Source organism: Nansenia antarctica, assembly GCF_963989245.1.
Source record: "Nansenia antarctica genome assembly, chromosome: 8".
Lineage (NCBI taxonomy): Eukaryota > Metazoa > Chordata > Actinopteri > Argentiniformes > Microstomatidae > Nansenia > Nansenia antarctica.
Window position 1 is genome coordinate 1,530,215 of NC_137678.1, and position 22,383 is coordinate 1,552,597.

The 22,383-nt window shown below is 46.5% G+C and overlaps 1 protein-coding gene across 2 annotated transcripts; it reads left to right on the forward strand.

The window, feature by feature from the left end:
• Positions 1–12,244: 12,244 nt before the first annotated feature.
• On the forward strand, positions 12,245–22,119 carry LOC308164597 (glucosamine-6-phosphate deaminase 2; the record flags this gene model as incomplete). Of its 2 annotated transcripts, XM_080538671.1 has the most annotated exons (6): positions 12,245–12,368; positions 13,582–13,683; positions 18,738–18,920; positions 20,008–20,192; positions 20,509–20,683; positions 21,991–22,119. In XM_080538671.1, 6 exons carry the CDS (start codon positions 12,245–12,247, stop codon positions 22,047–22,049), a joined length of 828 nt encoding a protein of 275 aa, XP_080394797.1. In that variant the 3' UTR covers positions 22,050–22,119. The 2 variants fall into 2 exon arrangements, with proteins under 2 accessions (XP_080394797.1, XP_080394798.1); XM_080538672.1 differs by lacking the exon at positions 13,582–13,683.
• Between the last annotated feature and the right edge of the window lie 264 nt (positions 22,120–22,383).

Consider the following 22,383-nt stretch of genomic DNA (forward strand, 5'->3'; position numbering starts at 1 on the left):
GACAAATGTGTTACACTTCAGGGGGGGAAAAATATCCTTGTGAGTGGCCTGAGGTGATCCAGTGGTCTAGCGGTCTCCACGGTCTATAGTGCGCACATAATGCCCCATGTCGGCATGGGTTTGAATCCGGCCCCATGCCCTGCTGACATGCCCTCTCTCCCTTCTTCTCCTCCTTACTTTCCCGTCTGTCTTCACTGTATCTGTCCAATAAAATAAAATATGAGTGGGACTATAATAATATAATAAATGTAAAAATCCCTATGAGAAGTCATCAGTAGGGGCGCTTAGGTGGCGTAGTGGATTAAGCGCTGACCATGTACCGCAGGTTCGATTCCAGCCGCGGACATATCCTGCATGTCATCCCTTCTCTCTCTCTCTCACCCATCCTTCCTGTCATAATCTATACTATATCTGTCATTAAAAAGAAAAATATGAGTGGGACTGCCCCACTCAGAAAAAAAAAAAAAAAAAAAAAAAGAAGCCAACATTGCTCTGGGGCTCTCCCCAGGTGTAGATGATGAAAGGGGCTAGAGGGTGGTTGACCAATGACGTTGTGACGCTGTGTGTTCTCCAGGTCACTGCAGCGCATTGGCAGAATGGAGCTCAGCAGGGGGCGCCAGGCCTCCACTGTCCAACCCAGCCCCGTTGAGTGTGACCTGGACTCGCATCTTACACTGTAAGTGTGTGTGTGTGTGTGTGTGTGTGTGTGTGTGTGTGTGTGTGTGTGTGTGTGTGACAAAGAAGCCAGTAGAGCACGGCTTCTCCTGGTACAGTACAAGTGCTTGAGGTTTGAACGACCCTTATGTTATGTCTCCCAGGCTGTCCCTGATTGAGGAAGATGAGGATGAGGTAGAGGAAGAGCCTGAGATCGATTACTTTGAGAGCGATGACTCTGACAGAGAGACCTCCATCACACTGGTAACGCACCAGCCCACTCAGATCCAACCATGGACTTCAACAAGACAAATAACAACATCTATTCATACTAGTTAAACAAAAAAAGGAAAGAGGGCGTATTTGGTGCTCTGACCCCAAAACGTCTACACCCCACTATCTACTCCTGTGGTCTCTCACCTTTCATGTTCTTTCCCTCTTTTTCTCCTCAGCCATCCACCCGTCGATCCACCACCAGTTACCTAGAGGGGCTGTTTGAGTAAGAGAGTGGACGGCAGTACTATTTGAAGGAGAAAACAGTTCTGTGATAACTCCTATCAGTTTGATTGATTGATTGATTATACTCTATTGTCCCCGAGGGGAAATTTGTCTTGGGCAGTTGCAGGGTTAAATGATGCACTTGACTTTTTGTTGTTGTTGTTGTTTTTGTTGTTGTTGTTGTTGTTGTTTTTGTGTTTTTAATGTTAAATCAAATACATGTCTTCACCCCATGTTCTTGGGATGAAACATTCTCTCAGGAGATTTTCCTTGTTTATGATTGTATTTCCTTACTATTTCAGATGTATTAAACCATTACACCTTTCGGAGCATATTGACAGTGGTGGTGTCTTGAAAATGTGTTTGATGAAGGTCCAGGGGCCCATTCCACTAAGGTCGATTATCTTCTAAGCCTCGATAAAGTTCTAATCGGCGATAATGTTAGCTTGCGTTCGGTCCCATCAATGTGGCTCAAATAATTCGCTGCTTGGTTGAGCTCCTTCTGAGTCAGATATAATTAGCCTGGTCGCGACCAGGCTAAAACACTGGCTAAAGTAATACGTGCGTCAAAAAAGGCTCACAGGCGGAAACTAAACCCCGAACGACAGTTCCTCATGTGTCTTTTAGGAAATATTAGTTCCCACTTCACACGAGATAGATAGATTAGATAGTTTGACTGTGTGATAGATAGATAATTTGATATTTTGAAAGTGTGATCGATCGATAGATAGTTTGATTGTGTGATAGATAACTTGATATTTTGAAAGTGTGATAGATAGATCAATAAAGAAAAGAGTGTAAAAAAATTAAAAGGAAATTGTTTCAACTTGCATTGCTATCATCACAGCGGTCTGTGGTTAAGGCAGCCAGCTAGAGTTCCAAAGGTTGCGTGTTCGAGACTTGAATAAGTGATTTATTTTTATTTTTTTACATTTAACCGAAGATTTCATGCAAAGGCTTCAAACACCATTGTAATCGTGTCAGTTCTTGTAAATTAGCCTGCTCTGCACCATCATTTTATAGCCTACATACTTTTTTAGATGAGATTTTAGATTAGATTCAGACAACGAAATGCAGTAAAAAGTGCGTCTGAAGAAGGATTTGAACCACCGATATAAAATGAATAAATCCTATGGCAGCGGTCGATACCACTAGGCCATAGTGGCGATATGACGGTTTGTAGCCTGCTGCTGATATCACCACAGTAGTAAATATTCATTTATTAAAATATGAACATATAACAATAACTGGGGCTAGTATGACCTACGCATTTAACCGGTCAGCAATTTCTTGCCAAACCATTTCCCTCGCCTTGTTAATTGCGGCAGTATTGCACTATTTTACATCTTATTTTTCCGTCTTCATAAAAATCTATAATTCGGAATGCTGCGCAAATGTAGGACCCCTGCAGAGTGGAGTATCTTCATTTCGACAGATCGACTCTTCTGGGCTCTTTATGTCTGCGTGCACGCGCCCATATGGAGGATTTGTAAGCCTGTCTTCTGTGAACACAAGCCTGATCCTCGTTCGAGGAATCACCTGAGGCTTGAATTCCAATCCCGAGTTGCCTGATCGCCTGATTTATTTCAATCGCCGCTATACTGATCCACCTTTAGTGGAATGGCCCCCAGATCATAAGACACGGAGAGATAAGAGATTCACTTACTGCCAGATAAATAGGTGTGGGGGATATGTGCAAGATTAACACTTTTTGGTCAGCCTGAGTAGTGTAAAACTGGACTATGGGAGTAATTTGGACGTGGCAACCCTAGTGTGTGTTCATGCATGCACATGAGATGCTATGGTCATGCTCACATCATCATCATCATCATCATCATCTTGCCTACGTCAATCCTTCTGAGGAAGCGAGATATTTCCTCATTGAACCGTCACAGATCTGAACTATGCAAGGTTGCAAGTGTTGTTTGCTTTCATTGTACATGTGTGCCCAGCATGAGATCAGGGGGGTATTCATTCCATCAATGTCGCTAAAGGAAAGTCCTGGCATATTTTTTTATTTTCCTTTAGCAACGTTGATGGAATACCCCCCGGGGCGGGGTAGTGTCATAATGAGACTTTGTGAAGACAGCCCCCCAACCTTAATCCTCGGGGGTCACAAAACAAGTCCTCTTTTCTTATTGCTCTTTTCTAAACCAAAGATTTGCCATTTTGTATGAAGTGAAAACAGAAAAAAAACACCTTTCCAACTGACACTTAAGAGCTGTGTTGCTATGGGAACGAGTCAGCCTTAAGTCAACCTTAGCCAGGGGGGGGAAGGTGGCTAACTTTCTAACCTCAAAATAAGTCGGTCTTAATTTTTATGCAACAGGCAGTCTTAATTAGACTGGTCGAACCTGAGAATAGACCGGTCTTAATGTATGTTTATGCAACTGGCCTCTAATGTGCGTCTTAGTACCAATCACAACTTTTCGCGCCACTACGCACTACTTTGTTGAGTCACGTGACAGGCCAACGACCGCGGTTCTCCCGCCACAGTGATAACGTGGCACCGTTGTTGAAATCAAAAGTCAAGAAGGATAGCTAAGTTATTAGTTAGGCATCGTCTAACATGACAGAGCTCTTCATCCCCAGCCTGTCGCTTGCATGTTGTGTTCATTGAACAGTAGCAGCAACTCAACCACACACTGTCTGGATGAGGAACGCCGGGAAAACAACACCTACCTTTCTCTGCCACGTAATCCTTAGGGGCCATGCTTGCCGATCACAGGTGACGATATACTTAATTTTTAATTAATTAATTAATTTTGCCATTTAGCAGACGCTTTTAATCCAAAGCGACTTACAATTACGAATTACAGGGACATTCCCCCTGGAGTAACTGAGGGCTAAGTGCCTTACTCAAGGGCACACTAGTAGTGGTGTGGTTTCAGGCGGGATTTGAACTCACAACCTTCCGATCACAAGTCCAACTCACTATCCACTAGACCACCACTACCTAATAATAATAATAGCTTTCTCAAACCCAAGGACGCTTAACAGAATTCATAGACAGACAGAACAGAAAAACAAAGCAAAGAAACAAAGACAACTAGAGTGACAAAACTAGACTAGGGGCCAAAGGCCTTAGAGAACAGAACAGGTGGGTTTAGAGGGCTGATTTAAAAGTGTCCAGGAAGGCGTTCCTGGCCACGTCCCAGGGGAGAACACGTCCCAGGGGAGGCCACGTCCCAGGGGAGGCCACGTCCCAGGGGAGGCCACGTCCCAGGGGAGGCCACGTTCCAGGGGAGGCCACGTTCCAGGGGAGGCCACGTCCCAGGGGAGAACACGTCCCAGGGGAGGCCACTGCGTGTGGACCAGGACCAGACTCCTGACCCTCCTTACGGGGGAGGCTTGACTAGCGGCCCACAGCCTGCCGGCGTCCTCCCAGCTGGACCACGCCCCCGTACAGATACGTACGCCCTCCCAGCTGGACCACACCCCCGTACAGATACGTACGCCCTCCCAGCTGGACCACGCCCCCGTACAGATACGTACGCCCTCCCAGCTGGACCACGCCCCCGTACAGATACGTACGTCCTCCCAGCTGGACCACGGCCCCGTACAGATACGTACGCCCTCCCAGCTGGACCACGCCCCCGTACAGATACGTACGTCCTCCCAGCTGGACCACGCCCCCGTACAGATACGTACGCCCTCCCAGCTGGACCACGCCCCCGTACAGATACGTACGCCCTCCCAGCTGGACCACGCCCCCGTACAGATACGTACGCCCTCCCAGCTGGACCACGCCCCCGTACAGATACGTACGTCCTCCCAGCTGGACCACGCCCCCGTACAGATACGTACGTCCTCCCAGCTGGACCACGCCCCCGTACAGATACGTACGTCCACCCAGCTGGACCACGCCCCCGTACAGATACGTACGTCCTCCCAGCTGGACCACGCCCCCGTACAGATACGTACGTCCTCCCAGCTGGACCACGCCCCCGTACAGATACGTACGTCCTCCCAGCTGGACCACGCCCCCGTACAGATACGTACGTCCTCCCAGCTGGACCACGCCCCCGTACAGATACGTACGTCCTCCCAGCTGGACCACGCCCCCGTACGCCCTCCCAGCTGGACTACGCCCTCCAGGGCCATCCAGGACCGGCTGGGGCTAAGTCCCGAGGAGCACCGGCGTCGGTGTTGGTGAAATAATGTGCATGGGGGATGTTCACGAGTATCCAGTGGTCACCATGGAAACTACAGGGGGGAAAAGCATAATGTCCGGGGAGGCGGTTAGTCCGCCCTAACCCTAACCCTCATTGTGGGGTTGGATCGGGCGCGGGTCCACAAGCTGCAGGGGGCGCTGCAGGGCTTCACACACGACAGACAGGGAGATGAGAGATGAGAGTCCTGCGCTAGTCTGTGCTGATGCCAGGGAGTCCTGGGGGGGGGGGGGGGGGGCTGAGCCTATGTGGGCCGGCGACCCCTCCCTGGCCTGCGACCCCTCCCTGACCCCTCCCTGACTTCTCCTTGACCCCTCCCTGACCCCTCCCTGACCCCTCCCTGGGAGACGCAGTCTGACTCTGTGGCCACGCCCTGCCACCTCGCCCTGCCACCTCGCCCTGCCACCTCGCCTGCCACCTCCCCCTGCCACCTCGCCCTGCCACCTCGCCCTGCCACCACGCCCTGCCACCACGCCCTGCCACCTCGCCCTGCCACCACCACGCCCTGCCACCTCGCCCTGCCACCTCGCCATGCCACCACGCCATGCCACCACGCCCTGCCACCTCGCCCTGCCACCACGCCCTGCCACCTCGCCCTGCCACCACGCCCTGCCACCTCGCCCTGCCACCACGCCCTGCCACCACGCCCTGCCACCTCGCCCTGCCACCACCACGCCATGCCACCACGCCCTGCCACCTCAACCTGCCACCACGCCCTGCCACCACGCCCTGCCACCTCGCCCTGCCACCACGCCCTGCCACCTCGCCCTGCCACCACCACCCCCTGCCACCTCGCCCTGCCACCTCGCCATGCCACCACGCCATGCCACCACGCCCTGCCACCTCGCCCTGCCACCTCGCCCTGCCACCACGCCCTGCCACCTCGCCCTGCCACCACGCCCTGCCACCTCGCCCTGCCACCTCGCCCTGTCACCACGCTGTACAGCTGCTGGGGCCCGGGGAACTTTCGGGTGCTTTCTGAGAACTTGGCCAGAGCAGAACTTCCCCACAACTACCATCAGCTGTTCTAATATAATGGGACAGAATGAATGAGACAGATGGCCTGATGAGAAACAGATGACAGGTACTTTAATATATGTAAATATATGTAAATGTTATGCATGTAAAAAACAAAACATGTCATGTTGTATACTCATCGCTCAAAGCCATCTCCTGACCTCAAATCCAAATGGGGACTTACAGATTCCCTGAAAGAGGAAAGTGTAATATTACAATAACAGCAACCACTTTTTATCAAGAAATGTAAAGACAAGTGGCGGGAGCTGATGGGGCTCCTCTTCTTCTGCCTTCCCCCCTGTCGTTGTGTCTCGTTACACGGTGGTACAGGTGCAGGCACACGCTGTAGCAACCCTACGTTCAAACCCTGTCGTTGTGTCTCGTTACACGGTGGTACAGGTGCAGGCACACGCTGCAGCAACCCTACGTTCAAACCTGAGACATATTTATTGTATAGACAAAAAAGATTCTGAAAAGTCTAAACACCGTACGTACCTGCTGGTTTTTCTGCCACTGACAATGACAGAGCCAAGGTTGTTCATACCTCTCTGATGGTAATGATCACTCAGGTTTATTAAACAGAAGGAACTGCATACGGAATGAACGTCTTCTGGCATCTGAGATCAGCATTAGACAATCACACAACGGCCGAGGATGGTTTGAATACTCATTGTATCACAGTTGTTACATCGTAAGAATCAGCCAGCCCTGGCGCCTCAGCTCACACAAGACACCCAAGGTCGCTGCCCCTGGGAGTCAGATAAGGTCTGCTGGATGCCAGCCAGTCTGCCAGATGCAGAGGCCATCTTCTCTAAGCATGACAGACAACAGCAGAGCAGTGTGATCCTGTACTGACACACAGAGTGTAAGAAACACCACTAATATCTAACTTACCATATGACATGTACAGAGTAAGGGCAGTAGATGATAGTCAACAGGTGGCGTGATGCAAAAGACATGATAATGTAGACAGTGCATGGCATGACAATATGAAGTGTTAGCGTGAGTGTTAGGGATGAAGATGGAGGGTTAGCGTGAGTGTTAGGGATGAAGATGGAGGGTTACCGTGAGTGTTAGGGATGAAGATGGAGTGTTAGCGTGAGTGTTAGGGATGAAGATGGAGTGTTAGCGTGAGTGTTAGGGATGAAGATGGAGGGTTACCGTGAGTGTTAGGGATGAAGATGGAGTGTTAGCGTGAGTGTTAGGGATGAAGATGGAGTGTTAGCGTGAGTGTTAGGGATGAAGATGGAGTGTTACCGTGAGTGTTAGGGATGAAGATGGAGTGTTAGCGTGAGTGTTAGGGATGAAGATGGAGGGTTGACGCAGCAAGGGCTTGGGCTGTGAGTGCTGCTTCTGTCCTGAGGACGCCAGTGAAGCTGTGACTGAGGTGAGCTCTGCCTTGTGACTGAGGTGAGGCTCGAGGCTCTTATCCCAGACCAGGACATGAGATGGCCAGCTTCCACACCATGCCCAACCCAGTCATCAGAATCAGAATCAGAGCCACAATGACTTTATTCGCCAAGTAGGTTTTCACATACACAGAATTTGCTGTGGTTGTTGGTGCAAACAGGCAACATAAGAACAATTAAAAAGCAAGTAGTGCAAAAAACGTCAAGGAGCATAGATATAAAATAAAGTAAGATATAAATATGAATGAATGGATATTTACAATATATAGGGCCAGTTTCACAGACAAGGCTTAAGCCTAATCCTAGACAAAAAAACATCTTCAATGGAGATTTTACATTGAAAGTGTGATTTAGTCCAGGACTAGGCTTAAGCCTTGTCTGTGAAACCGGCCCATAGTGTCTATGGGGGCGGGGGGTAAGAGTCTGTGTCAGTGGGGGTCCTGGGCCTTGTTGATGAGGCTGACTGCAGATGGAAAGCAACTGTTTTGGTGGCGAGAGGTTTTGGTCCTGATGGACCGCAGCCTCCTGCCAGAGGGGAGTGATAAGGGCTCTGCACACAGCGTGCGATTTCTGTTGCGCGTCAACGTTCCATTTTGAAGTTTGAATGGAAGTCTATGAGAACATCGCATTTACCCACACACGGCCCCGATTTTAATCGCACGGCGAACATTCGATTCCATTCATTTTGAATGGGACAAAGCAGTGCGACAAAACTCGCACGCCGTGTGCTTTGTCCCATTCAAAATGAATGGAATCGAATGTTCGCCGTGCGATTAAAATCGGGGCCGTGTGTGGGTAAATGCGATGTTCTCATAGACTTCCATTCAAACTTCAAAATGGAACGTTGATGCGCAACAGAAATCGCACGCTGTGTGCAGAGCCCTTTACACACAGATTGTGTACGGGGTGAGAGGGGTCGGCCACAATCTTTCCTGCACGCCTCAACGCCTACCAGCCTGCTCCGTCAGTCTGTATTCCACAGAAACAGACCCGTGCTGCAAAAAGCTTCTTTAAAGAGGAGTGGTGGTGGTGGGGTACAGACACTTCATACAACTTAGTTAAGTAAAAAAAAAAGAGAGAGATGAAGTGTACAGTATGGGGATGTGGAAATATATTAGATAATTAATTATATGCCAATATGAAATAAATGTTATGCTTTGAAGGGACAACGTGCCTTCCAGTATAAACCACGCCCACTTCAGGTCTTCCATCCGAATACAGATACAGAAAATGTTGTAGGTTGAACAGACACAGATACAGACACAGATACAGATACAGACACAGACACAGATACAGATACAGACACAGATACAGACACAGATACAGACACAGATACAGATACAGACACAGACACAGACACAGACACAGACACAGATACAGATACAGATACAGACACAGACACAGATACAGATACAGATACAGACACAGACACAGATACAGACACAGACACAGACACAGATACAGACACAGATAATTACGTCTCTGTGTACTGTACATCTGTGTGATTCATCAGAGCAACGCATCCGGGTATTTTGCCATCGCCCCTTTTTGGGGGAAACAGTCCCTTTAGTTTGACTGGCGGTAAATACAAATTTGAATTAAAAAATTATAATTATAAAATAAGTAAACAGTATTGCTTTTTAGCTATAAGCCCAAATCAAATGGCCAGTCAGTTAAACAATTATGTAATGTTGTTACCGATCATCGATCGGAGTTGTTGAGAAAAGATTAACAAAATAGTCGTTCATGAGTGTCATTTCAGTCTGCCTCCACTTTTCTGTCGTTAAGACCGTTTATTTTGTTGTTTTGTAGTCTGTCCAATCTGACTAACTCACCCTCCATCGGCCCTAATTTTGGCTATAGCTTGCTGTTCATTATTTTGACGATAGATGATTGTAGCTAGCTATCTGTGTCATTAGCTCTTTTGGGAAGTAAAGAAAATGGTAAACTGGGACCTTTTAAAATATTTGACGTGCAAAAATACTATGCAGCTGCTGAACCAGTCAAAGACCCAGGAAATCATCGTGGACTTCAGGAGGAAAAAATCTGAGGTCCAGCCCCTGCTCGTCGATGGAGGGAGCGTGGAGAGAGTCTCAACCCTCCGATTCCTGGGGGTGCACATACAGGATGACCTGTCCTGGAAGAACAACACAGCAGCCATCATCAAGAAGGCACAACAGCGGCTCTACTTCCTGAGAGTCCTCAGGAAAGACCACATCAGACAGGAGATGCTTGTGACCTTCTACCGCTGCACAGTGGAGAGCATCCTCACCTACTGCATCTGCGTGTGGTTCTCCAGCTGCACAGCCGCAGAGAGGAAAGCGCTACAGAGAGTCGTGAGATCGGCCCAGAAGATCACCGGCGCCCCCCTCCCCTCTCTGGAAGAGCTGTACAACACACGCTGCCTCAGGAAGGCCTCCAAGATCTCCAGAGACCCATCCCACCCTGGGAACGAACACTTTGCTCGGCTGCCCTCGGACAGGCGGTTCAGGACCATGTTCGCAAGGACAAACAGACTGAAGCTCAGCTTCTACCCCAGGGCCATTCAGGCCCTGAACACAGCAAAGACCTAGGTTCTAGGCCCTGGACAATCTAGACAATTTGATGGCAGCTACTAGATTGTAATCAAGTGCAATACTGAAACACAACTGTGAACATTTCAAACCTGCAAACTGCGACACTTTAAATGAATGTGCAATAACACTATGTGCAATATGACAACCCTCGGGTACATAAGGTTCAGAGATAGGAAATGTTAGAATAGGTATAGCATAGCATAGAGTACAGCACAGTGTTTTATTTGTATAGTATAGTATAGTGGATAGTGTACATAGCCTTTATTTATGTAAACCAGCTCTTTTCCCTTCTTGTTTTTAGTTTTTTTCCTAGCACCAGGGGAGCCCCCCCTCCCAAATGTCGTTGTATGGTACCTGTACTATATCAATGACAATAAAGACCATTCATTCATTCATTCATTCATTCATTCATCATTCATTGATGCATGGTGCAGCTTTCCTTGCTTGGTTTCTCCCGAAAGGGGGCGTGGTCGTTGTGATGACAGGTAGGTGACGTATGACTGCTCTGATGAACGGTAACACACATTTTGGATTGGTTTTATTATTTTGTAATGTTTCCCAACCAAACCTGTTTAAAGTTGTTTTAAAAAATGAATTGACATTGCCAACAAATGCAAATGTGTTGAGAAAAATATATGCAGCTTATATTTGAAAAATAAAAATGATCGTCTTAAAAACGAACGCAGATGGAGCACTTCGGCCCGCCGCCTATGCCATTTAAACAATATTTAATGTTTCTACTACCAAAATAAAAAAATAAGACTCTGCAAACCCACGAAGTTTCTTTCGGAACTTATTGTTCTCTGTTTTCATATCCGTTTTATTTTCCTCCCCCTCCCTCTACTGTAAGGAGCCAATCAGTTAACACGTTTCCGACGTATCAACAACCGCTGGCCAATCACGTGGCAGCACCTAGTGTCGCGGTGGCCAATCACGTGGCAGCAGCTAGTGTTGACTTGTTCCTAAGAAGGCAGACCTGTCTCCTGCTGCGACTCGCTAGTCAAACCCATCACACATCAGCACGGTGAGATATCTATATATATTATTATATATATATTATATAACTAGGAGTGTTGAATGTTACCTAGGAGTGTTGAATGTTACCTAGGAGTGTTGAATGCAATACGAGAAACTACTGTGCAATAACCAAGGGAACAGTGCAATGTTCTATAACCATGCAATATGTTTACATTCTTGGGTTAGGTTTCATACACTCAGTGCTGAAACTCCAGCTGAAGATGGGTGATGTGTACATGATATTCAGTTTATTTGGAATATATTGACCATTTACCCAACGGAATGTGCAGTCAGACCCAGATTGACGTACAACAACATGTGCGTGTGTGTGTGTGTGTGTGTGTGTGTGTGTGTGTGTGTGTGTGTGTGTGTGTGTGTGTGTGTTTGGGAGAGGGAGAGAGACTTATTACACAACTTACAGAAATAAGGAAGAAAATATATTCATACACAATGAACACAGTGTAACACTGTATATAAGTCTACTAGTTCATATGTTTATATGTTTATAAAAGTACACAGTTACATGCTAACTCCCCCTGTCTATATACCCCCCTGTGAATAGGCCATACAGTGTATATAAGTATAGAAGTTTACATAATAGATACATTCTCAGATGTCTACCGATCACATATCCCCCTATTTGTATTTATACCCCCCCTATTTATGTCTATTTATGTCTCATTCTTGTTTTGTTTTATTATCTTAGGACTGTGTTTGTTTGTTAGCACCTAGGGTTTGCATTTACATTTCGTTGTACCTGTTACCATGACAATAAAGATCATTCATTCATAAGCGAACTACAGTATGCACGATTGGAACTGATGAGGCTGACAGGGGTATTTATTTGTGTTCCCCGTCACCATGGCTACTAGGTCTCGCCACATCCAGAACATCCACAATCATGAGGCTGGTGATCCTGGAGGAGTACGACCTGTCCAGCGAATGGGCAGCCAAGTATATCCGCAACAGAATCATCCAATTCAAACCCAGCGCTGATAGATACTTCACTCTGGGGTTACCTACAGGTACGTGGGCTGCTTCTAGGCTGTTTAAGGAAGTAAGGCTTTCCCTCGGTCTCAGATATAGTAAGCAGGGCTCCCATATAGATACAGATACAGATATATAGATACAGTATAGATACAGATACAGATATAGTAAGCAGGGCTCCCACGGGTCCTTGGAATCCTTGCAAGTTTGAATTTGAGAAAAAAAATAATCAAGGTCACATATTTCACAATATAGTTTTGCTGTGCTGTGGTAGAGAAGGCAAGAGACCATCTAGTGTTCACACATTCAAGCCTCTCTTTTTAATTGTTGTCTGTGAGTGGATAGTTCCTATTATATAAATTATCATCTAGATCTGTCTCAAACTATGCCGTGTTGGGTCCTTGAATATGAGGGAATTGACTCTTGGGGCCCTATTATGCACTTCATAAGTCTTAAGCAATAAGACGAGGCGGTAGATCTAAACGTAAGACGTGGAGGCGTGGTCAAGGCCACTTTGCTATTATGCGTGCGGTAGTGGGCGCCTAAAACCCGGCGCTAAGCAAAGAAATTAGTCATGGGTGTGTTTTGGGCGTCTTCTCAATCAACCCAATCAGCGTGCCAGGTGCCATTCCCTTTAAGAACCGGCTGCGTTGAGTCATTAGCGCTATGCTATTATGGAAGTCCTAAGAAGGAGGTCAGCGCGCTTCTCTGCCTCTCCCTTCTGAAATAAAGCATTTATACTGTGACCGTAATTGACGTCTTGCCGTGGAGCCACGTGCGTGTTCATGTGTGCCCACATGCATGCGCAAACCGCGGAGGCGCGCTCGTGTTTCAAAACGTGCATGAAGTCTAAACTTAAGAACTTTTCAAACCACTTCTTAGCGCTAGGAGCAAAGTCAGATCGCATAATAGCAGGGGCGCCTAGTGCACTTCATTAACATATGAACACTCCCACAATGAGTAATATATGCACGGGAGTATTACGTCTTATGTGTGGGCGCCTATCGACACCGGCATAATAGCAGTAGCGCGTATGAAGCGCATAATAAGGGTGGTGGTAGGTCTTAACCTGGCGGTGCGTCTTAATTAACACTTAAGACGGCAAGTTAAGAAGTGCATAATAGGGCCCTTGAAGTCCTTGAAAGGTGCTTGAATGTGATGTTTCAGAAGGTGTGGGAGCCCTGAGTACACCTAGCTCTACTTCAGAAGGTGTGGGAGCCCTGAGTAAGCCATCACTTCCCTCTCTTTCAGGAAGCACTCCTTTTGGCTGCTACAAGAAGTTGATCGAGTATCACAAGGCTGGAGACCTCTCCTTCAAGTATGTGAAGACCTTCAACATGGACGAGTATGTGGGTGAGTTTGAGGCTTACAGGTACAAATTGCAGGAGGTCCCAGGTCAGCCGCAGATGTTGGATCAGCTTGTCCATCCCCTACCCTAGTAAACCTTTAAAGGTGAAATCTGTAATTCAATCAACAACGAAGCCAGCTCCCTGACACTTTTTTTGGTAAACAACTGGAGGAATGTAACCAAGAGAGCAACTTACACTGCAGGGGAAAATACTGAAAATACAGGTGCAAAACTTAAAGCCTACTATTAGTAGTACTGGTTTGTTCTGTGCAGGGAGTCATTTTCAGTGTCATCAAGTCATGCTAATGTGTGTTTTTGTGATCTTTGCCTTAATGTTGGTTTTAAAAAAAAGAATCAAAAGAGTGACTAGTGAATTTTCTCTTTCTCTTTCTCTCTCTCTTTCTCTTCCCTTTGCTGGTAGACCAAAACGTTAATTTTTGTACTCTGAACATACTGTCCCCCACGAATGATGTAGCGCCCCGCTTTGTGTGAATTAGTAACAAATATATACGACTGAAAAGTCACAGGAACTAGTGCTTATTTCACTCATCATCAGTCTTCCAGCCTTCAGTTTATTTTAAGGCAGTCCTTACCATTATTTACCATTTATTATGTTATTATTATATTATTATGTAGGCTGAACGTTACCGGAGATCTTGTTGTGCTTATGAGACTCATCTTCAGTCAGGATCTGACAGTATTATTTCAAAGCAGTCAACTGCCCCAAAGGTTTGAAAAGGGTTGTGTTCTCTTCATTGCACCATATTATGACATTTGGGGTCATCGCAAAACCCCTAACAAAGAGATCTCTACAGCGAGACGTGTCATTCACCCAAGTGAACACTGTCCCAGTGGTGTCAGAGATAACGTGTGTGGCCCAGTCTGATCCATAGTCCCATAGTCCCTCCCTGGTCTCATCCTGGGGAGACAACACATCCAACAAGACGGTTGTTGGGGTTCAGAGTTCAGGAGCTGTGGGATGGAAGCCAATTCTTCAATAATCTGACTCTAAAGAAACAATTTGAAAGTACAAATGTCCATGTGTCCATTACCTCTAATGGCAAGGGGTACGTTTTACAACTGACCTCTGCGGTGTGAGTGGAAGAGTGGAGTGGTAACTACAGGAAGAAAGAATGTGTCCACTCAGCTCAATGCTCAGATTGAGGAAGTGGGAGGGGCCTCTGGCCATGTCTGGGGCTTGTGCTGACTCAGAGAGTTGGGTCTGACTGCCTGACTGACTGAGATGGGGGTTTGGTTTTTGCCCTAACTGCACTAAACTAAAGATTTAAAGTATTGACCCCTCACTGTGAATCTCTTTTTTTGTTGCGCCACCTTCATACCCCAGTTGGAACATCAGAGTTTTCAAGTTGTATTGTTACATCACAGTACACCAGTGTGAGAGAGGGACATTCTTAAGGCCAATGCACACGGCGGCGATTGTGTCGCACCGCCGAATTCGATTCCATTGTTTTGAATGAGACAATGCACATGGCGTGCGATGCGATTTTGTCGCACGACAACATTCGATTCTCCATTCACACCCACACACGTTGGTGGTGTGAATTGAGAATCGAATGTTGTTGTGCGACAAAATCGCACGCTGTGTGCATTGGGCTTTAGGCTTCGGTTCCTGACATTGCAGCACAAAACAACAAGTCAATAGGCTATCAGGTTACACCTTAACTGCTCCTCCTGAGACTTCTACTGCCCCCCAGCACTGCGTCTCCCTGCTACGACTGGTGGACTGCTGATTCACTTGCTTAGTCAAATGTATTGATTGTAAGTCGCTTTGGAATAAGGCGTCTGCTACATGCCAAAAATGTAAATGCAATAGGCAAGATGAGTCAAGATAGAATAAAGTGACAATAGTACCAGACATAAGTGAGACAATTGGACAAGTGACAAGTTGTGGGAGACAAATAGACAAATAAGACAAGTTAGCAGTACAGTTCGTAAAATAACATAGAATAGTACACGTAGAGTGTCATGAGTATTGCTGGGTAGAGGGCCACTGGCTTCTACCCCTCAGCCGCCAGGCTGTTAAATGACTCTGGCTTCCCCCTCCCCCCCGCCCCCAAGTCTGCCTGCCCAGGACTGAACTGGACTCACTGTAAAAACTCTGCACTGCACTTTACTTTATACCGCACTATCCAATGCACTGTTGTCTGTCCTGTGTTGTTGTTGTGTTGTCCTGTTTTTTGATATGTGAAAAAAGTATAAACGCACTTGCTGGGGTGACGAAGCAAATTCCTATATGTGTAATGCATAGTGGCAATAAACGTTATCTCAATCTCAATCTCAATCTCAATCTCTCAATCTCAATCTCAATCTCTCAATCAATCTCACTGGCACAGAATGTGTCAGATCCTTGTTGGTGTTACCATGTGGTCCTCTGTTGTTACCATGGTTACCATGTGGTCCTCTGGTGTTACCATGTGGTCCTCTGGTGTTACCATGATTACCATGTGGTCCTCTAGTGTTACCATGTGGTCCTCTGGTGTTACCATGGTTACCATGTGGTCCTCTGGTGTTACCATGGTTACCATGTGTTTCTCTGGTGTTACCATGTGGTCCTCTGCTGCTGGGTTGGTAGAGCATGGCCGCTAACAATGCTTAGGTTGCGGGTTTGATTCCTGCTGGGACCGTATATACTGAAAAAGGTTCGCAGTCGCTGCAACGTAAGTCGCTTTTGGATAAAAGCCTAAATGGTCATCTAATGGGCTATGTTAATATGTTAATGTTGACCTGTATTGTGTGTTGTGTTTGTTTATTGATTGTTACAGAATCACACCTAGGTGTCTCAGTGCACTTTATATCACAGCAAAAGCAGCACAGAACATAAACCAATAAAAAGAACATGCAATAGACAAGGACATCAATACATTACATAAAAAGACGAAGACATCATAAAACGATAAAAAAGGAGCATACAAGATCAATAATAATGAAAAGTGCAACAATCATGAAAAAATAAAAATGATAATAAAAGTAAAAGTGAGAATGAGGGCTAAACAACAAAACAAAAGTGAGGTCACACTGAAGGAGCTGCATCTGATTGAAGCCACCCCCGCACAGCACTGAGATCAGCTAGGGAGGGCATCGTTTTAAATAGTGTAAAGAGGTGAGTTTTGAGTCTGGTTTTAAACATATTAATAGATGTAGAAGTCTTCACATGAAGTGGCAGCTGGTTCCAGAGGAAGGGGGCACGGTAAGAAAAGGCCCTACTACCAGCCGTTTGCGTATGAATTTTGGGAACAGTGAGGAGCCCAACATCTTGTGAACGGAGAGGGCGGCGAGGAGTGTAAGGGGTGATCAGGTCAGAGAGATAAGATGGGGCTAAACCATGTAGTGATTTGTAGGCTAAGAGTAGGATTTTGAAATCCGATCTGGACTGAATGGGGAGCCAGGGATTTAAGGACCGGGGTGATGTGTTCAAATGTTCTAGTACGGGTCAGAATTCTGGCAGCAGTATTTTGAACAAGTTGTAACTTCCTAGTAGCGCATGCAGGTAGGCCGGAGAAAAGGGCATTGCAGTAATCGAGTCTGGATGAAACAAAGGCATGAATCAGAATTTCAGCATCAGTTGTGGTGAGCATGGAGCGAATCTTGGAGATGTTACGGAGATGAAAGAAGGCAATTTTGGAGATTTCTTGGATGTGGGCATTGAAAGATAGAGCAGAGTCAAAGAGAACGCCCACATCGTTGACGGTAGGGCTCGGTGAAATGATGCAATTGTTAAAGTTGAGAGTGAGGTTGGAATGGAGAGGGAGATCTTTCTTAGGGCCAACAATAAGCAGTTCTGTTTTGTTAGGGTTAAGTTTCAAGAAGTTATGAGACATCCAGTTTGTAACGGCAAGTAGACAGGATTCAAGGTTAGTGACTTGGGAGTGGTCGTTGGGAGTGAGGGGTATGTACATTTGAGTATCATCCGCATAACAATGAAATTGAATACCATGGCGGCGGAGAATGGGTCCCAGCGGGAGCATGTATAGGGAAAACAGCAGAGGCCCAAGAACAGAACCCTGTGGAACACCAAAGTTGACTTCAGAGTGATCAGATAGAGAATTATTGTATGAGACACATTGAGTTCTGTTAGATAAGTATGAAGTGAACCATAAGAGTGCAGAATCACAGATACCTAAGTGAGTTGATAGACGGTTTAACAGAACGGCGTGGTCTACTGTATCAAATGCTGCACTGAGATCTAGTAGGATGAGGACGGATGATGAACCAGAATCAGAGCTAAATGAGCAGATCATTTAATACTTTAGTGAGGGTGGTTTCAGTGCTGGGACATGATCGAAGGCCAGATTGATAAGGTTCGAAGAGATTATTAATGTTGAGGTCAGAATCAGAATCAGAATCAGAAGACTTTTATTGCCATGACATGTAAACATGTTAGGAATTTGGTTTGGTACCATGGAGCACGTTGGTAGATACATGGAGGTAGTTGGTAAGTTGATTGAAGACTATTTTCTCAAGCACTTTTGAGAAAAACGGAAGGTTGGAGATGGGTCTGTAATTGTCCAGTACATCAGGATCGAGATTTGGTTTCTTGAGCAGAGGTTTAATACTAGCAGATTTAAATGAGGAGGGCACGGTCCCAGAAGCTGGGTGTCAGCTCAGTGCAGATGGGGGAGAGGAGGTGAGCGGTAGGATGTGGCTCTAGACAGCTGTGATTCACCCCATATCCACTCATGTCTTAACCCTCCTTGTCCTCCTCCTACCTCTCCTACATGTCTTAACCCTCCTTGTCCTCCTCCTCCTCTCCTACATGTCTTAACCCTCTCTGTCCTCCTCCTCCCTCTCCTACATGTCTTAACCCCCCACTGTCCTCCCCCTACAGGCCTGCCCAGGGCCCACCCTGAGAGCTACCTCTCCTACATGTCTTAACCCCCCCCTGTCCTCCCCCTACAGGCCTGCCCAGGGCCCACCCTGAGAGCTACCTCTCCTACATGTCTTAACCCCCCACTGTCCTCCCCCTACAGGCCTGCCCAGGGCCCACCCTGAGAGCTACCACTCCTACATGTCTTAACCCCCCCCTGTCCTCCCCCTACAGGCCTGCCCAGGGCCCACCCTGAGAGTTACCACTCCTACATGTGGAACAACTTCTTCAAGCACATCGACATGGACCCGGCCAACGCCCACATCCTGGACGGGAACGCGCGGGACCTGGAGGCGGAGTGCGAGGCCTTCGAGCAGAAGATCGCCCAGGCGGGCGGCATCCACCTGTTTGTGGGAGGTCAGCCTGACTGCTTGTTTATTTTGGGGCTCATGCTGATGTGGCTCATGCTGATGTGGCTCATGCTGATGTGGCTCATGCTGATGTGGCTCATGCTGATTGGGTGATATCACGGCTCACTGATGTCCTCAGTAGGCGTTCAGTTCTCAATCAATTCGTCAGTTGGCAATAAAGGGTGAAAACGACCCTGCGGGGTTCAACTCCATGTTTCACGGTGTGTTTTCAGGACTTGAAGTGTGTTTGTTTTTAACATTTTTGACATGTCGCTTAGTGGGTGTGTCCGTTTTAATGCCTTTATCATGTCCAACATAATGCTGCATCTGCTGTATCTGCAACTGCATCAGCTAGTTTGCTTAAAAGTAAGATAGCTTTGTGTCAGTTAGGGCTACTGGTATGTTAATGCAGGCAGCCTCTGGTCACCAGCGAAGGTGATCTCCCAGCCAGCTGAGTGAAGGTAGACCACGGGACCACCCCAGGCCACAAGTATACCCTGTCTACCGCCACCTTAGGCGTACTGGTTTATTAAGCAGGGTTCCCACGGGTCCTTGAAATCCTTGAAAGTTTGTGAATTTGAGAGAAAAAAAATCAAGGTCTTAAAAGTTTTTGAAAATAGACATGGGTCATTGAAAGTGCTTGAATTCCCCTCTCTCTCTCTCTCTCTCTCTCTCTCTCTCTCTCTCTCTCTCTCTCTCTCTCTCTCTCTCTCTCTCTCTCTCTCTCTAAAAAATGTATCTATATTCAAAAATGTTTTACTTAGCTCGTCAACTAGTAAATAAGTCTCTGTATTGCTTAACTTTACACATATTTCACAATATATTGTTTAGCTGTGCTGTGAATAGAGAAGGCCAAGAGACCATCTAGTGTTCACACATTCAAGCCTCTCTTTTTAATTGTTGTCTGTGAGCGGATACTTCCTATTATATAAACTCTCATCTAGATCTGTCTCAAACTATGCCGTGTTGGGTCCTTGAATATGAGGGAATTGAGTCTTGAAAGTCCTTGAAAGGTGCTTGAATGTGATGTTTCAGGAGGTGTGGAACCCTGTTTATTAAAACGTCTGATTATGACATTCTCTCTGGCCTGTAAGGTATCGGACCTGACGGCCACATCGCCTTCAACGAGCCGGGCTCCAGCCTCGTCTCCAGGACCAGAGTGAAGACCCTGGCTAAGGACACCATCGTGGCCAACGCACGTTTCTTTGGCAACGACCTGTCGAAGGTTCCCACCATGGCTCTGACAGTCGGTGTCGGGACAGTCATGGATGCCAAAGAGGTGAGGAGCGCTTCTACATGACGCTGTATGACCTCATCCATTCCTTCATCGATCCCTCTGTCAGTCAATCTATCCACCAATTCGTCCATCTACGTTAATCCACCAATTCACCAATTCATCCATCTATTCATCAAGGCTTACTTACTTACTTACTTACTTACTTACTTACTCTGGTCACCTCACAACTTCTGTCTTTACACCCGGCGAGAATGTCCAGCAGATCTGTGGGACCAGCGTTGGAGAAGGCTGCAGTGGGTGTTTCTGTGACGACAACTTGATTGTTTTTGTTTGTTTTGCGTTTAATCCATCTCTTCAGGTTATGATTCTCATCACGGGAGCACACAAGGCCTTCGCCCTGTACAAGGCCATCGAGGAGGGGGTCAACCACATGTGGACCGTGTCGGCCTTCCAGCAGCACCCGCGCACCATCTTTGTGTGCGACGAGGACGCCACGCTGGAGCTCCGCGTCAAAACTGTCAAGTACTTCAAAGGTGAGCTGACGTAGAACAGAACTGCCTTCACATGCACACCATATGTCTGGATTACATGGCATATGCTCAATATTCCGATTGGGCAAGAGTCATAATAATAATAATAATAATAGATTACACTTATATACTGTAGTGCTTTTCTAGACACTCAAAGACGCTTAACAAACTGAAAAGATTGAGTAGTAGCCTAATAATAAAAAGAAACAAAAAATAAATAAAAGAAAGTATAGGGGTCTGATACATTTTTAGATGACTAAATCTAAATCTAAGTGTCTTTGTAGGACAATCTACTCTGTATACTGCAATTACACCTAGATTTCGGGCGGAGAAGCGGCGAATGCCATGTAAACACATACCGAACCCGCTTAAGGCCATATTCAGATTCGGCAATATTCAGATTAAGACCCCTGGCATAAGCCTGCTAGAATCTGAATATTGTGACATCATAAACACCTTAATCGGAGTATGACCCTTTTCGGCATATTCAGTTATGTCTGCGCATGCTCGATTCTCCTCGGGCATGCAATCCTGGGTTGTGTTGTTGCTAGGGACAGCTAGATACACTCCTGGGTTGTGTTGTTGCTAGGGACAGCTAGATACACTCCTGGGTTGGGTTGTTGCTAGGGACAGATAGATACACTCCTGGGTTGGGTTGTTGCTAGGGACAGATAGATACACTCCTGGGTTGTGTTGTTGCTAGGGACAGATAGATACACTCCTAGGTTGTGTTGTTGCTAGGGACAGCTAGATACACTCTGTTGTTGCTAGGGACAGCTAGATACAATCCTGGGTTAGCTGTGTTAACGCTGCTCAACCACCACAACCAAGCTACCAACACTATCGTTACCATAGTAACAACTATTGTCCCACAGAACCACGGGAATATGCCAATGAACATGTCAACTGAATATTCCAGTTGCTACAGCGCATGTAAACACCTTATGCAGAATATATTACAATTACAATAACCCCATTGACCTTAATCGGAATATGGTGTGCATGTAAAAAAATAAATACACAGTTGTAACATTAAATTCATGTATTTACAATCATTAATAGTTTCACAATACATATATAGAATATAGTCCCATAAACCAGATCAACCATTGCATTGTAGGTCAGCACAGGTGTTCTTAATCAGACTGATTGGGAGGCGCATTGATACTGGAAATGCGGTCTGAACTGTGGGTTGTTGAGATATTTACCACTGTTGCTAGCCAATCAGAATCCAGTATCCAAACAAGCTGTTGTAGAAAGGTCCATTTCACACAAAGCTTTTTTCTGTAACTGTTTTCATTCCCTTCCAGGGCTGATGCACGTTCACAACCGCCTGGTGGACCCGGTCCTGAGCATAAAGGACCAATAACCTGAGACCAGTAACACGGGACTACAAACATGGTGGGCGTAGAGCTGCAGGCCAGAGCCAGAGCCAGAGCCAGAGGGGTTATTTGGTGATACGTTAGTTGAGGCGTCGCAATAACAATCTACAAACACTTTGATCTGTCGACGGCTTTTTGTTTTGTGACATCATAACTGTTTCTGTCGCTGTAGAAACCCACTGTCGCTGGGTGTTATTCAGCACGTTACTGTACATTCCATTAGGGTACTAACCAACAGGGTCTTAAAAAGCCTTAAAGTCTAAAATCCAACATATAAGGCCTAAAAAGCTCTCACATTTCAGTTATTCGGTGTAAAAATGA